This window comes from Centropristis striata, chromosome 23 (genome assembly GCF_030273125.1).
Source record: "Centropristis striata isolate RG_2023a ecotype Rhode Island chromosome 23, C.striata_1.0, whole genome shotgun sequence".
In the NCBI taxonomy this organism is placed as follows: Eukaryota; Metazoa; Chordata; class Actinopteri; order Perciformes; family Serranidae; genus Centropristis; species Centropristis striata.
This window is the reverse complement of record NC_081539.1, coordinates 28910098-28925774: the sequence shown is the minus strand read 5'-3', so window position 1 is coordinate 28925774 and position 15677 is coordinate 28910098. Positions and strand designations below refer to the sequence as shown.

Sequence of the window (15677 nt, the reverse complement as noted above, 5' to 3'; positions counted from 1 at the left end):
AAATAGAAAGAAAGCTGTGAGTGCTGCAGTGGTCTCATAAATGCAACTTTTAAGTGCATTTTACATTTTGTGAAATGTGATCTTTTAGTATTTTGCAAATTAAATGCAGGATTTAACTGCCACCTACTGGATCATCAAGTGAAAAACAGCATTTTGTGCCATCTATTTGACCAAATTATTACAGAATCAGATTATATAAACATCAGGATGAAACTGGATATTATCTGGGATACTTTCTATGGTAATAGCCATTAATATAAATCAAATGTTTATCTTTTCTTGGCTGTAAAAGGGGTTTATCCTAACAATGTTCACATCGCCATTAATGCATTTACTCATTTTACCATCATATCCACCTAATGGTGCGTACCCACTGCACGTGACTAGACAGACAAAATCATTCACATTCATTCATTTTGTCTTGAAAGTGACTAGTTAGAACCAAGCTGACAAGTAAGGTGGACATGAGTTTACGCACACCTCATTATTGGTACCAATAAGTTTTTTGACAGAATTTTCCAGCCCTCCCATGCAAAATACAACCATCCACTGCCACTGCCCACAATTAAACACTTTATTGTGTAAAAGAGTGCAAAGACAGTTTGTTCACTGACATGATTGCAGACTATATACAGAAGTGACAGAAGTTCTTGTGACATTAATTCAGTATTTTGAGACACTATTCATCTTAACCTTAAGACCTGTACTCAGGCACTTTAAGTTTTATATAAAAATAGGCTATTCTCTTCATCAAGTTGTCAAGAAAAACACTGCAATTCTTCCTAATAAAATAAGATGTTAAATGTCTTTACTTCTGTTCAGTCTAGCTCCAGTGTGCAGTTTATCAGGACTGATCACCTGATGTTTATGATCTGTAAATACTTAAACTAAGAGTCCAGCCCTGCTTGCATCATGTGCAGATTAATGCACCTCAGATCTACAAACCCACTATGAAACAGCAAGACTTAAACATTCTCCTCTTCCTTTTTTTTGATGTACTCCTACGCTTACTACTACCTTGGCAAGGAGCCAGTGATGCTTATTTTTCAGAGTCCCAGGGGTCTGGAGACTCTCCGCCGGTTCAGGTTTGAAATGAGTGAAGATGGAGCCTGATGCTGGTTTAAGCTACATGCGGTGGATGTTGTTGTGATCCATGAACTGCTTGAGGTTGTGCAGGTTGTCCCACCACTGGAAGAGGAAGGTCTCTGCGATGAGGCTGAACCAGGGTGTGATCTCCAGTTCTTTGCGCTTGGCCTTCTCTAACATCTCCTGCAGCTCCTCCTTGCTCACGTAGCAGTGGCTTTGAATCTCATTTGGGTCTGGACTCAACTCCACATCCTTCAGAGAGACATACAAAAGATGTTATTGTGCATAATGTATGGCTGATAGACAAAATTCAGGCACATAGACAAAGATCTGCATCCAAACAAAGATGGTATATGTTCAATCCTTAATTTGTATATGAACCAAAATAAGATAATAATTTCTCTTGTGCTGTGGGGCTCCATAATAGTTATTTCAGCAAACTTTTGATCACAGCTTCATGTGTTCATTCACTGTAGTGGTGCCGCAGTCACAGTCATTCAGACGCAGTTCTTGGAGAAGGCAGTCAAAATCAAGGAGCTGTGCACTTCTTTAAATTATTATAATTGTTATAAACCCAGCGTTTATTTTTCTGACATGTCTGGGACAGAACAGGTAAAAGCAGCAATAGTGGCAGAAAGTGTGGTAGCTGCAACATTTTATGTTACAGCATAAAAAGCACAACCCGGGGTATTCTACTCCTTAATACATAATACATACAATACATACTCCTTCTTTAGACACTTTTTGACTTTTTTATTGTATTTCTATTGTATTTTTATATTTTATTGCTTGAAGTATGCCTAGGTTGTTCTTATTTCATTGTGTTGTTATTGTCTCTGTGTGTAATGCTGCTGCTACACTGTAATTTCCCAGCTTGGGATAAATAAAGTCTGTCTGTCTGTCTGTCTGTCTGTCTATCTATCTATCTATCTATTTTTTTTTCTTCCAAGGGGGAATGTAAAGAAAAAGTTTGAGAATAACTGACTTATCCTAAAGTAATAAGTCCAACAGACATAACAGCCCCACCTTCTCTTCAGCTACATGTCGAAGTATCCTTCAGCAAGATACTGAACCCCAAATTGCTCCTGATGCTGCGTTCATCAGTGTGTGAATGAATTCCCAGTGGTGGCACAAGTGTGCCCTGGTAGCCCCTAACACAGGGGTGTCAAATTTGGCCCGCAGTGTAATTTTGTTTGGCCCACGAGGCAATACCAAATTATTATATTGTTATTGTACTATAAAAGCTGACCCGCCGGTATTATACGCCGCATTTACAGCTAATACTACAAATCCCACAATGCCCTGCTGTTGTTTTGGCGCGTCAATCAGGACAGGACCCAGAAACGCTCCTCTGTGACAGTCGTCATAGCAACCTCAAGCTAGAGCTGTCTCCCAGCTACCCCTTCCCAAAAATGGCGAAAAGAAAGGCAGAATTTATTAACCTGTTGAAAAAGTTTATTTTGATATTTAAATCAGAAGGATGCAAATAGAAAAGAGGCATACGATTTTTATTTATTTTTTATTTAATAAATGAATGACATTGATGTGTTTTTTATTTGAAATTTGATTTTGCACGTCTGCACTATTTAGTTATATATTGTATGTTTATAAGCGTTGCTGGTTCCATATTTAATGTTAAAGCAAAACATGTTTGGTATATATTAAAAGGTTTATATGTTCAATGTTGGCCCGCGATTTTATTGAAGTTTTACATTTTGGCCCATTGTGTATTTGACTTTGACACCCCTGCTCTAACACCAGTATGAATGTGTGTGAATGGGTGAATGAGCGTAGTGTATTTGGATAAAATGGCTATATAAGTGCACCCCTATTTACCTTCTGCATGAAGAGGATGTAGTCAATCTCATGTTCTCCCCACACACCATCCGACTGGGCCTTGTAGTGGATCCTTGTCAGGTACGTCATTTCATCTGGAGTCACCTAAGGAGCAACAGGAAGTCACAGGACATCAGATGCAAGGAAAGATTCTCCACAATCCTAAAAAAACAGAAGCCAGGAGCTTAGCACACACAGTATACCTGCTCCATGGGGATACCCAGCTCAGCTTTGAGCCTCCTCTGAGCAGCTCTCCTCACTCCTATCGCCTCCTGCTCCTCCAGCTCACTGTCTGTGTGCAGAGGGTGACTGCAGCATGTGTTTGTGAAACAGCCTGTACACACAGACACAGGAGATGGTTAAACATTGTCACTGACTTACATTAGTTTTTAGTTATTGTGTTGTGCTACATCCTAATGGATTGAGGATTTATCACTGACCTGGAAAAGTGATTTTGGCGTCCGACCTCTGTTGTAAGAGCAGCTTCTCTTCACTGTTGAAAATGAACACGCTGAAAGCTCTGTGTAATAAACCTGGTGAAACAAGTACAAGTCAGAATTAAAAAGAAATGTTTCTGGTCTTTTTGGTCACTTAATGCCTTTTGTTTTTGGTCATTTTGTGTCTTTGTCTGTCTTTTTTTGATCATTTTGTGGTCAATTTGTGTCTTTTTTGGTAACTTTGTGTCTTTTTTAAAATCATTTTGTGGTCCATTTGTGACTTTTTTGGTCATTTCGTTTCTTTTTTTGGCCATTTTGTGTCTTTTTTTTAGTAATTTAGTGTCTTTTTTGGTCATTCTGTGTCTTTTTTGGTCATTTTGTGGTCAATTTGTGTCTTTTTTGGTCATTTTGTTTCCTTTTTTAGGTCATTTTGTTTCTTTTTTGGGTGATCTGAACTGTGCATGTGAGATTCTGTGGACAGTTAAGACAGGTGTGTGCAGTTTAACCCTTGGGCTCCGTAAAACATCATTTTCTGAAGGGGTGCACGAGGGTTAACAAGACAGACGGGTACCTTTGTCAATGTTGGAGTTGAGGTGGCAGTTTTTCTTGGTGTCCGCTCCAATCTTCTGGTCGTTCTCGTCGATGAGGATGCACATCTCAGCCAGCAGCTGCACCTGCTTCTCGTCCAGGTGATCTGTAGTTATCTCTGGCATTCTGATTGCAGACTGTAAGTGTCTCACCTGACTGCAGGGCAGAGGAGGAGGAGGAGGAGGAGGAGGAAGGCAATCATTTAGTGAGTATTCAAAATTTAGTTGGTGTTCACCTGTAATATGACATCCTGAACACAGTACCAAAGACTGAGGTGTAGTTGAAACCTCTTTGAAGTAGCCCATGAGTTTTTTTTTCAAGTTTAAGAATGATATTTCACACACAAATAAGCTCTATATTTAACAAGTAAACATTCTCAAACACGTGTTAAGTATTTAATGGTGTGTTACACCTCACCTGAACATATCTCTTTAAATGAGTAGATTAATCTACACTACTGGTCAAAAGTTTTAGAACACACCAACTTTTCCAGAATTGAATTGAAAATGATGCAGTTTAATGTCTCAGTGTACTCTGAAATTAATGCACATTTGCAACATTTAAAATTCTTTATTGAGCATGATAGTGTTTTGAAAGTAAAAAAAAGATTCAAAATCACATTTTATGTTGGACTAAAGGACTAAAAAAAGACACAAAATGACTAAAAAAAGACACAAAATGCCTAAAAAGACACAAAATGACTTATAAAGACATGAAAATAATTAAAAAATGGACAAAATAGCCCAAACTCCATAGAGTTAAGTTATTAATCCACTTCTTGTTCCCTGAAAAAGGCCTACTTGTATAATTCTGAAATGTACATTATCTTTCAGTTTTGGTTAAGCTTACCTTTTTTTATTTACCTCTGGCAGTTCACCACTTACCTTTGTACCCTTTCAAGCTGTTCATTTGACTTGAACTGCTTGAATTTCAATAAAAAACTGGAAAAATTGGGGTGTTCTAAAACTTTTGACCGGTAGTGTATATCTAAATAATCAACAGATCAGAAATGCTGAATCCCCATAAAGGACACAAAATTGCTGCTTTGGTCTGACCAAGTGCAAAATTAAAAATTAACAGACACAACCAGTTGACTAACTGTTGCCTGAGAGACTAAGACAATAAACTACTAGAATTATCGGAGACTAGTGCTAAATAATCACTTATTTGACTAATAGTTTCGTCGCTTCTTTTCAAGTATTCCAGCTGATGCTGTATCATATGACCTTTGCCACAAATATTACAATATGTAGCCTTTTGGGGGTGAAATAATATTGCAGTGAATGCAGATTGCTTTGGTTGATGTGTGCCGAATTGAAGAGAATATACCCAGGTTTAAAAACGTCTACCTCCAGCAATAGGCAAAGAAAAGGTAAAATACTTTTTAAAGCACATTTTGACGTGACTGTTTCCTCATGAGACAACAACATGTATCAGGCTGCAGCAGAGCTCTTGCAGCTACCAGCTTAGCTTCAGTGGCTAATCTCTGGTTTTGCTTTCTTTAAACGCAACCCACAGCATCAGAACGGTCCAGAGCCTTTAGCCTTTAGCTTACCTTGATATAGCTCTGCAGTAGGAAGGGATAGCTGTGTAAATAGGTCTGTGCCGTGATGCAGCAGCTCTGCCAGCTCCGGGTACGTTTGATTTCAGCACAGCTGCTCCCTCGCAGGACACCATCCGGAGCACCGCCCACACAGCCCGCACCATGGCCTGACCAAAACAGAACACCAATCACAAGGGCTGAAGGTGTGGGCGTTGGTAAAAACAGGACAGGATCTCACTCAGTCAGGATTTGGAATTAAGACTATTCAATACTAAAATAAAGCGCTATATTATATCAATAGCGTAGAATGAATTCCTCTCCATATTCAGGTTACCAGTTACACCAAAAGAATATGCAGTGGTTTTTGGGGCTAGTGGTTAATTATTGAGATATTAATGATCAAACTATTTAATGGTAGTAGACTTTATTCTTTAGAGCAGCTATTCTCAACCTTGGGGTCGGGACCCCAATTGGGGTCGCGAGATGACTTCTGGGGGTCGCCAAATCATTTTGGAAGTCAGCTCTGTCTCCACTGTGTTAAAGTGTTCATGTGTTAATGTGTTTTAGTCTTTTTGTGTCTTTTTTTTAATCATTTTTTGGTCAATTTGTGTCTTTTTTAAAAAAAATCATTTTGTGGTCCATTTCTGACTTTTTTGGTCATTTTGTTTGTTTTTTTGTCATTTTGTGTCTTTTTTTAGTAATTTTGTGTCTTTTTTGATCATTTTGTGTCTTTTTTGGTCATTTTGTGTCTTTTTTATCATTTTGTGGTCCATTTGTGACTTTTTTTGTCATTTTATTTCTTTTTTGGTCATTTTGTGTCTTTTTAAAAAAAATAATTTTGTGTCTTTTTTTGTCATTTTGTGTCTTTTTTTGATCATTTAGTGGTCAATTTGTGTCTGTTTTGGTCATTTTGTGTCTTTTTTTTATCATTTTGTGGTCCATTTGTGTCATTTTTGGTCATTTTGTTTCTTTTTTGGTCATTTTGTGTCTTTTTTTATCATTTTGTGGTCCATTTGTGTCATATTTGGTCATTTTGTTTCTTTTTTGGTCATTTTGTGTCTTTTTTTTGTAATTTTGTGTCTTTTTTGGTCATTTTGTGGTCAATTTGTGTCTTTTTGGTCATTTTGTTTCTTTTTTGGTCATTTTGTGTCTTTTTTTTTGTAATTTTGTGTCTTTTTTGTAATTTTGTGTCTTTTTTGGTCATTTTGTGGTCAATTTGTGTCTTTTTTGGTCATTTTGTTTCTTTTTTGGGTGATCTGAACTGTGCATGTGAGATTCTGTTTAGTGAGCGGGGGTCACGGACAACATGCATGTTAAATTGGAGGTTGCGACTCAAAAAGGTTGAGAACCTCTGCTTTAGAGAACTTGGCATTTCTTAGAACAGTGGTTTTCAACCTTTTTCAGTGATGCACCTCCTGTGTAATATTTTTTCAGCCAAGTACCCCTAAAGCATTTTTGGTTGAAAAAAAAAAAAAGACTTAAAAACAGAGCACTGTGCCATCAGTGTCTGATTTATTAACTTTGGAACTGATAAACGCATACAAAATTCAAACATTTCAAAAACAAACAAACACCTATTTCAAACATTTTAAATGTTAATAATCCATACGTAATTTTATTGCAAATATTTCTCATCACTGAAATGTAGTGATTCAAACTAATGTAGTAAAAACAGTGAACATATAACCATTTAAAACTAGAACTGCTATGCTTCAACCACGACTCCATCTTTGAGTTTTCAAGTGATTGACAGGTGATGCCAGGTGGCATATGACAGGTTGGGGGAGACTCTGGGTTTTTAGGATAATGACATTTAATAGCCTACTGAATATAAAATTAATTTTATGAACTTATACTTATATTTTAAGTTTATTCAATAGGGCAAGTATTATCTAGATAGTGATTAAGTTAAAAAAGTGAGATAAATTATATTAAGAATAAAATATGACATTACTTTAAAATATTAAGTCTAAAATATGCAAATATATGAATAGAGTTGTTAAACACTTTTAAATACACTTATAACAAAATTTGAAAATGTTTATTCACTGAAAAAAATATAAAAGCAGAATGAAGACAACAACATTACTATCAGAGCCTTTTACAGCAAAGTGTGCAGTAACTACATTTTTGGGGTCAAAGGTCAAATAAATTGTCATGATTTTTTAACATAAAAATTACATCATCAATACATGAAGAAATAAGTGTCATATCACCTATAACCCATTTGGCTGGCCAGTTAAAAAAAAAACTTTAAAGCAGTTTTTCTCAGTTTCACCCTTACTGAATGCTGAATGCTACAGTTACTGCAGTTAGACTTTGTAAGGTAGTGATGTGCGGATCGATACTGAAATATCGATACTTCCGATACCAGATCTGTATGCTCTAAAATCGATTCTCAAATGAAAATATCGATACTTTTGATACTTAAGTCATTTGTGGTAATGTATATCATTAACAGGAATACGGTAGAAAGTAATTAAACTATTCGGATCTTGTCTAAATGACACGCTAATTTGCTTTAACTGTTAAATAAATATTTTAAAATGTCGGTATTGACCAACTTGTGCAACTATTGTGGCATCTATTTAATAAAATATTTTACTGGCAATTTTTGAGTCACCCAGGATTATAAAACAGCAAGTGTTTGTATCCCCTTATTCTTTCAAATGCACTCCCTTTTTTAGATTTACCAGGCACATTAGGTGTATTTACACAAAGTATCGGTATCGGATCGGTATCACTGACACCAGCCAGAATTTTATTCAGTATCAAATCGGAAAGGAAATCAGTGGTATCGAACATCACTATCAGGGCCGGTTATTCCTACAGGCCACCAAGGCGGCTGCCTAGGGCACCAAATTGGCAGGGGGCGCCAAATTGGCGCATTTGTACATTTTATTTATTTTCAGTCTTTAAAATCAACAGATCTGTGTTTTCTCATTTATTTATTCTTATTTTCAATTCAGTTGTTGTTGGTTAAGTTCCAAAGTTTCTAAAAATTAAAATGTTGAGACCATTATATTGCCTGTATGTAGTTCATGTATCAAATATAAATGTACCTTTAAATTTCATTTTTATGTTTATTTTTATTGCATTTGTATGTCTACATTTTATTTATTTTCAGTCTTTGCCATTCTTAATTTGATGAAGATCTGTGTTTTCTTATTTATTTATTCGTATTTTCAATTCAGTTGTTGTTGGTAAAGTTCCAAAGTTTCTAAAAATAAAAATGTTCTGAGACCATTACCTTGCTTGTAGTTCATGTATCAAATATTAGTGTACAGCATAATACATATAACATAGTGTACCTATATCAGAATGAATACATGGAATGGATGTGGTTCGGGGGGGGGGGGCGCGCAAAATCTCAATATCGCCTAGGGCAGCCAATGGGCTAGAACCGGCCCTGATCACTATTGTAAGGCATTATAATATGAAACCGTGCAGTGTAAAATGGTAGGCTCGTGTTGTTTCGTTCCAGGAGAATCCACTCCGGGTTTTCCTCCTGACCCTGAGTGTCAACACGCCATCAGACCACAGCACAGCCCGCACCACCCAGGCCTCTGACTACTGAACATAAGTATGTCCTGTCTGCTACATAAACAGCCTACAGAGAAACCGATACAATGTTAAATTACTTACAGAACAACGTGTCTGCTTCACGTAGATAAACCTCGTCTGCTGACGTATTTGCGTTTGTTTACGACGGTGTTTTAGAGCCGTGTACTCTGGTGGAGCCACCTAGCTTTACTCCCAGCGTCTGAGCTCGCGGCTTCTCATTGGACGCCTCGGCATCGACGTGACAGCCCATTGGCTCACAAAGTGCAAACACAAACCACGTGACACGGAAGTCGGTGCGCCACTGACTAGAATTCGTGATGTGTCAAATTTGGATAAATATCGTGACGTCCACTATCAAAGTCATACGTTAAAACATGTTGACATCGCAAACTGGCAGGTTCACATAACTTCATCTCTAGTTTGGAGGCTATAGGACATTCATGTAGCTGCTGTTGAAACGTTACATGCCGCAATGAAGATGATATGTGGCGGCTAGCTGGAGCTAGCCTCTAGCTAACTTCGTTTATAGACCAGGCTTGCTAAATATGAACACAGAGAGGCAGTGACAGCGGTGAGTGTCTTTGTTGTATATATCAAAACCATGTCAAAGTCATAAACGCACGTCGGAAATTAACCTTGCGTCGTAATCGAGTAATTAACTCTTAATTTGAAGGGACATGACCTTAATTAGATGCACGTGTGTTGTGGCGCAGGTCATACTTTACTATTTGCTTGTGAATATATAACGATAGGATAGCTAAATTCGGCTGTGCATCCGTATTAAAATAGCGCTACGCCATCACAACAATTTGCACGAACCAGCATAGTCTGAAAATGTCGTATTTTAGTTTGTAAGGACTGTGACGTCGACCATCGTTACTGTGAATTGTCATGTCAGAAAACCTGTTAACCCTGTGGAGTCACTAAAAGCTCCAAAGCATGACTTCTTCATGACATCCAGACGTAAAAACAAAGCAGCATGAAGAACTGGCTTGAAACTCCATGAGGCCAGATTTAGTTTTTATGATGATATACCAAGTAAAACTGGAGATGAGGTCAAATATATTTTGTATAAAAATGCAGAACTGGATGTAGCCCTCTTATATGTTATATTTGCAACCTGTGTTCACATTTGCAACATTTCAACTTCTTCATTGAGCATGATCATGATTTGGAATCACATTTTATGTTCGTTTTTCTTTGTTTCTTTTGGGTTCAAAATATTGATCAAGTAAGTCAGGATGAAATAATTATTATTAGGTCATATAGATGAGGTTGTGCTGAAAATTATATACCAACATGGCATTTAAACTTTTTTTTTAAAGTGGTGTATACAGGCAGGATAAAAAGGATTCAAAAATGGACAAAATCACCCAAGACTCCATAGAGTTAACAAATGCAGGTTCATCATAGCAGATTGCTAAAAGTCTGTCAAGCTTCATGAGCTGCCAGTAGTAAACTGGGACGACGTACAATTTGTCAGGGAATGCGAATTTATTCTGCAAAGTGAGACACTCTGAGCCAATATATGGATTAATAGTAACACAGTTACTTATATACCTAATTTATTGTCCCTGTCACCTACTTACTTGTGCAATAATAGTTTTTTTTCTCAAAAGTCTGTATATTTTGTAAAGTCTGTGCATTTTTTAAGTTTGCATTTTTTCTTCAGTCTGTATATTTTGCTTTTTTTCTCGCATATATTATATATTATATTTTCTACTATTATTTATTATTTGCTATACTTCTATTTCTTGAACTAATTGGTTGAACTAACTGGAGCAAAAACAAATTTCCCTCAATAAAGAATTTCTGATTATGATTCTGAAAAAGTTAAATTTCATCATCAAACAACTGTGTGGTAGTCAGTAAAGTGAATTACCTCTTCATTTAAAAAGTGCTTGGCTGATCATTGCAGCAGGTGTTAACATTTGTTGTTATTATGTTTAAATAAACTGGCTTAAGTTTTTCAGTATATGCTTTTTGCTGATAATCAAAGAAGCACTGACTTACTGGACTGAAGTTTGGAATTATGTTGTTTCAGAGCAGCAGGTATCAGGACAAAACTGCACCACAAGCACCCTAAATACTGTTTATCTATTTGTATCAGTATGGATCAATGCAGGGAAGGCTTCCCTTTACCTCGAGCAGTTCCTGCAACGGCCATGAACCTAAACTTCACTTCCTTTTTCCCTGCAGACAGGTGGTGATAACAGACCAGCCTAATCCACACACCAGCCAGCCAACTAGCGAACCTGGCCTTTTGTTTACCTGCTTCTCAGGTAAGAGGTGAGCAGGGGGCAGGGCCTCCCACGCAGTAGGAGGGATGCCTGTGGAGGGCGGAAGCAGCAGCGGCTCTGCCTCGGCTGCCCGTCACCCCAAGCAGAAGCGCAAAGCTCACAGTCTGTCAATCCGGCGCACCAACAGCACAGAGGAGAGGCCACCAGGCTTACAAAGAGGAGACATGCTGGAGGGACAGGTGAGGGAGATGCCCACACATCCATGCTTATTCTCTCTCTCTCTCTCTCTTTCTCTCTTCTCACACATGCTCACTGAGCAGCATTTTGGCAAACATGCAGCTTATAAGACATGTGATAACAGATCTTTTAGGCCTGGCTAACATTGTTTCTTGTGGATCTGCTCTGGAAAAACAAGTTATACTTTCTTTATGCCACATTTTGATTGTCATTTTGTTGTGGTGTGAGGCTGTTTTTGTTGTCAGTCATTAGAATACATTACAGTACAGTACAGTACCAGCCGGTTGAGCAGCATTGCTTTTATTTTGTACCTGGTGTAGCAACATTCAGTGTAATGTAACTGTGAGATGTGGTTTCTCCCCCAGGGAAAATGCTTTTTTTTTGTGTAAACTTGCTTCGTTATTGTGTCATCCCATCTGATTTTACTCTCTGTCAAGATTCACTAACTCCTGGTGTGGATGTGTCTGTTGGGTTACTGATTTATTTTTGCTAAAACAAAGGGATCTACTGTAACTTTTCGTACTGGTGCCATCAAGTTAGATATTAACTATTTTCAACGTGTTATTTAAACTAGAGCTACCATTGATTTATTTCCTCCAGAAAGGGAAGACAGCAAGCCATTACATGAGCAGGCATTTCCTGATACAAACCAGTTGTCAAGCTTCATCGCTACTACTGGGACAATAAAAACAATTTCTGTTTAATCAAGGACATCCTGGTTGTTAACTTTTGGGAGTTGGCTGTGGAGTGACCGTATTTAAAGTCTTCTCTGCGATAAGCTGAGCAAATGGCTTGTGAGGGATTGTCATTTGTTTTAGATTGTATCATGTATTTCTGTCATGGGAGATCAAACTGGAGGAATGAAAGACACTTTTGCCTTTTTAATGATTCAGAATTTGCATCAAAGAATCCAGTCCGACATAAGGCAAAATGAAGCTCTAGTTTTGGCCATGGAAATCCGTCAGCATTTACTTTCTCTGCTTGACATTGTCCTTGAATTATCAGCCACTAAAACTAGAGCTCAGCTTGCACTAGCCTGTTGTCTCATCAAGTTTTAATATGGGCCGCTTGTCCGGGTTTGATTAGTCTTTTCACCAGGGCTTTTTATGGATTGCCAAGACATGCTGGCGCTGTTTATGTACCTGGTCTACCCCCCCACACCACAAGTCCCACACAGCTTTATAAACCCATATATAACACACAGAATGCAATTTCCTCTGCACTTTCAATGCCGTCATTATTATCCAGAGTATGCTGCAGGCTTTAGGGCCACAACTAAGCAGCTTTGAATTCATAAGGGCAGTCTGTTGTTTGCTAATTGACCTTTTTTTTTTTTTTTTTTTACAAAGTGTGTTGACATGTAGAGCAGACAGAATAGTCGGGCGGTTAACGTCACTGAGAGACTGTTGGTTTTTGAATGTGCGCCAGAAGAAAGAGTGACAGTTGAGTATTTAGTTTCCTTGTCTTTCAGATGGCTAGAGAAGGCAGCTGCTCTAAAGGCGAGCTGTCAAACGCAGCCTTTTGAATCCTTTGTTTTCATGGCAGCTTTTTATGCCTCTTTGCCTGCTAGTCTGCTGTAGACTGGTGGTCACCTGATAACTTCTAGGAGTTCACCATGGAGGTAAGTCAGCTGAAAAGAGTTTAAGTGGTCCTTTAAGTGGATCCTTGCTGTAGGTGGTAAACTGTTTGTAGGTTGTAGTTCTGCAGCTCAGAATGTGACTAAGTTTTATACACTAACAAAATTGGTGGCTGGTTTTAATCACATAAGCATACAGGCTGTGTTTGACATGAGATTTTGTGGGCTGCTTTCAATTTGTTTAACTGTTGTGTGTTTTATGAGTCACCCAAACGTCTCTGGAGTAGTTATAGTTCACGAGATACTTATTCGTCACAGTGTATTTGTGACTGTCAGCAGCATTTTATTGTTCTGAAATTAAATGTTAAGCTTGACATACTAGTCTAGACGGATTTTCATATAAGAAGTGAGGAGCATTTATGGGTACAAGTCGGGAACCGGCCTACCTTACATATCTCAAGGGTGCTGAGTCCAAAAAAAATGGTTCCCAAGCGAAATTTTGAGTTTTTGACCTTCTAATTTGTATCAAATGGCCACCAAATTGCCCATCTTGCACAGTCATTGGACCATTTCCCCTTAGTTTTTTGTAAGTAGGCAATCAAAGATGAGGAAATTAAGTTTCTAGATCTATAGTCTAGGGTCAGAGCAAGAATATAGTGGAGGCTCAGTGTCTTTTTTTATGCATATATATATGCAAATTACCAACTGGAACATTTAAAAGTGATATTGATTGAATATTTATGTCGGCCTTAAAAAAATTACACAAATAATGCTTAATTTCACCTTAGAAGTTTGTATTTTGCATATATATATACATACATAAAAAAGACACTGAGCCTCCACTATATCCTTGCTCTGACCCTAGACTATAGATCCAGAAACTTAATTTCCTCATCTTTGATTGCCTACTTACAAAAAAACTAAGGGGGAAATGGTCCAACGACCAACGGCCGCCATTTTGATATGCAAATTAGAAGGTCAAAAACTCAAAATTTCGCTTGGGAACCATTTTTTTTTTATTCAGCACCCTTGAAATAAGTAATGTAGGCCAGTTCCCGACTTGTACCCATAAATGCTCCTCACTTTCACTTTTTGGACAATTCCATCTAGACTATACTGTATATATTATATACAATAGATTCAGTTTTCAGCAGTGTTACTGAAAATTTGTAGTTGGTTTGTAGTTACTTCTCTCAAAAGTAATGAAATGATTTTACCAATAACTGCATATAAGTAATTAGTTACTTGGTAAAGAAACTTTTGTGTTACTTTTAAATATCCGCTTCAATTGTTTCATTAATGCACACATTAGTGATATTAGATATTAGTGTTGTTTTGGTGCAGTGTGGGACAAAACAACTGTCAGCGTTTATATATGATCATACCCATCATCAGTATGGTAATGTAGTGGAACAAGGAAACACAAGAGATATGTTTGGATAGGCCTATCTGTTGTTGCTTGACTGGCCTTTAAATCAAGCAACACAAGTCAGTGAAAAGTGAAAAAGTTATATATAAAAATGTAAACACACAGTGGTTTATCCTTTGTAACAAGGACGGAAAAATGATGTCCGTGTTTCCACTGTAGCGAGCTCAAATTGCCTGAACCGTCGGCCATTGTGTGCAGCGACAGTCCAGTGCTGATTGATTGATTCACATTTTTTTTTGTGCCGCCTCCAAGTCGGACAACATGAGATCATCGAAATCAAAGAAATCGGGGGAATTAATTTAAAATGAATGTTTAGTGTCATTACGTCTTAACCCATAAGAACCCACGGTGACACCCGTGTATCAAGCACTTTAAATGTTCTAGAATCTCCCATATTCAGCTTTATGCTTCACCTTAACTCATTAAATCCCTAAGAGACGTATACTATGTGACTGGAAACAGAAATGTGTAAAAGTAGCTAATTTTAAAAAGCTTATTTTTTGTTACTAGGCTAAGTTTAAACCCATTTAACGATCCTAATCCATTAATAGTTGTGTCCTGTGTTGCATTTAACTTCTTCTGACCATATTTTCTGAACAAAATAAAGTCACAATTTTGATAAATGTTATGGAAATGCAAAATAAAAACGCAAATGTGTGTCTCTCTAAGCAGAAAATGTGTCTAGTTTTTTTCGATTTTAAAATAAGAAATATCATAAACATAAATACCATAAACGCCCATTGTAACGTATATGTCACATCACAGATCTTTGACATTTAGGGGTTGTAATTTTTTTTTTAAAAACATCAGAAATGGGGTGGTCGGTAGCGTAGTGGGTTACGCAGGCGCCCCATGTGTAGAGGCTACAGTCCTCACTGCAGCTGGCCCCGGTTCGAGTCCCGCATCGGACGGCCGTTTACTGCATGTCATTCCCCTCTCTCTGCCCCCTGCTTCCTGTCTATCTTCAGCTATCCTATCTATTAAAGGCATGAAAAAGCCCAAAAAAATACATTTAAAAAACAAAAAAAAACAAAAAAAAACATCAGAAATGTGTTCTATGTGGTCCACTTATAGAACACATCCTTTAAGGATAACTGGGTCTGCGTTCTTATGGGTTAATACTCTAAATAACCCACAAAGG

The 15677-nt window shown here is 37.6% G+C and overlaps 2 protein-coding genes across 4 annotated transcripts in view; one reads left to right on the top strand and one right to left on the bottom strand.

The window, feature by feature from the left end:
- Positions 1-560: 560 nt before the first annotated feature.
- On the bottom strand, positions 561-9263 carry idi1 (isopentenyl-diphosphate delta isomerase 1). The gene is made up of 7 exons (XM_059327386.1): positions 9136-9263; positions 5503-5657; positions 3931-4103; positions 3363-3455; positions 3126-3256; positions 2923-3027; positions 561-1338 (listed from the first exon to the last, which is right to left on the bottom strand). The coding sequence occupies exons 2-7, from the start codon at positions 5652-5654 to the stop codon at positions 1126-1128; spliced, it is 867 nt and encodes a 288-aa protein (XP_059183369.1). The 5' UTR covers positions 5655-5657; positions 9136-9263; the 3' UTR covers positions 561-1125.
- The window catches only part of LOC131962384 (WD repeat-containing protein 37-like), a 36501-nt gene continuing 29809 nt past the window's right edge, over positions 8986-15677 (top strand). The window contains exons 1-2 of one of the 3 annotated variants that reach the window (XM_059327384.1): positions 8986-9073; positions 11254-11533. In XM_059327384.1, the coding sequence (XP_059183367.1) occupies positions 11381-11533 (153 nt within the window). In that variant the 5' untranslated portion in view covers positions 8986-9073; positions 11254-11380. Of the gene's footprint in view, positions 9074-9333; positions 9626-11253; positions 11534-15677 lie in introns of those variants that run through there. The other 2 variants (XM_059327385.1, XM_059327383.1) reach the window with 2 other exon arrangements.

Bases quoted from the DNA above. Each gene is read 5' to 3' on its own strand.
- idi1 (XM_059327386.1), bottom strand. From the start codon at position 5,654: ATGGTGCGGGCTGTGTGGGCGGTGCTCCGGATGGTGTCCTGCGAGGGA. The intron at 3,257-3,362 runs GTCAGTGATAAA...CTGTGTGTACAG, and splicing joins CGCCAAAATCACTTTTCCAG to GCTGTTTCACAAACACATGC. The intron at 3,028-3,125 runs GTATACTGTGTG...GTTGCTCCTTAG, and splicing joins TGGGTATCCCCATGGAGCAG to GTGACTCCAGATGAAATGAC.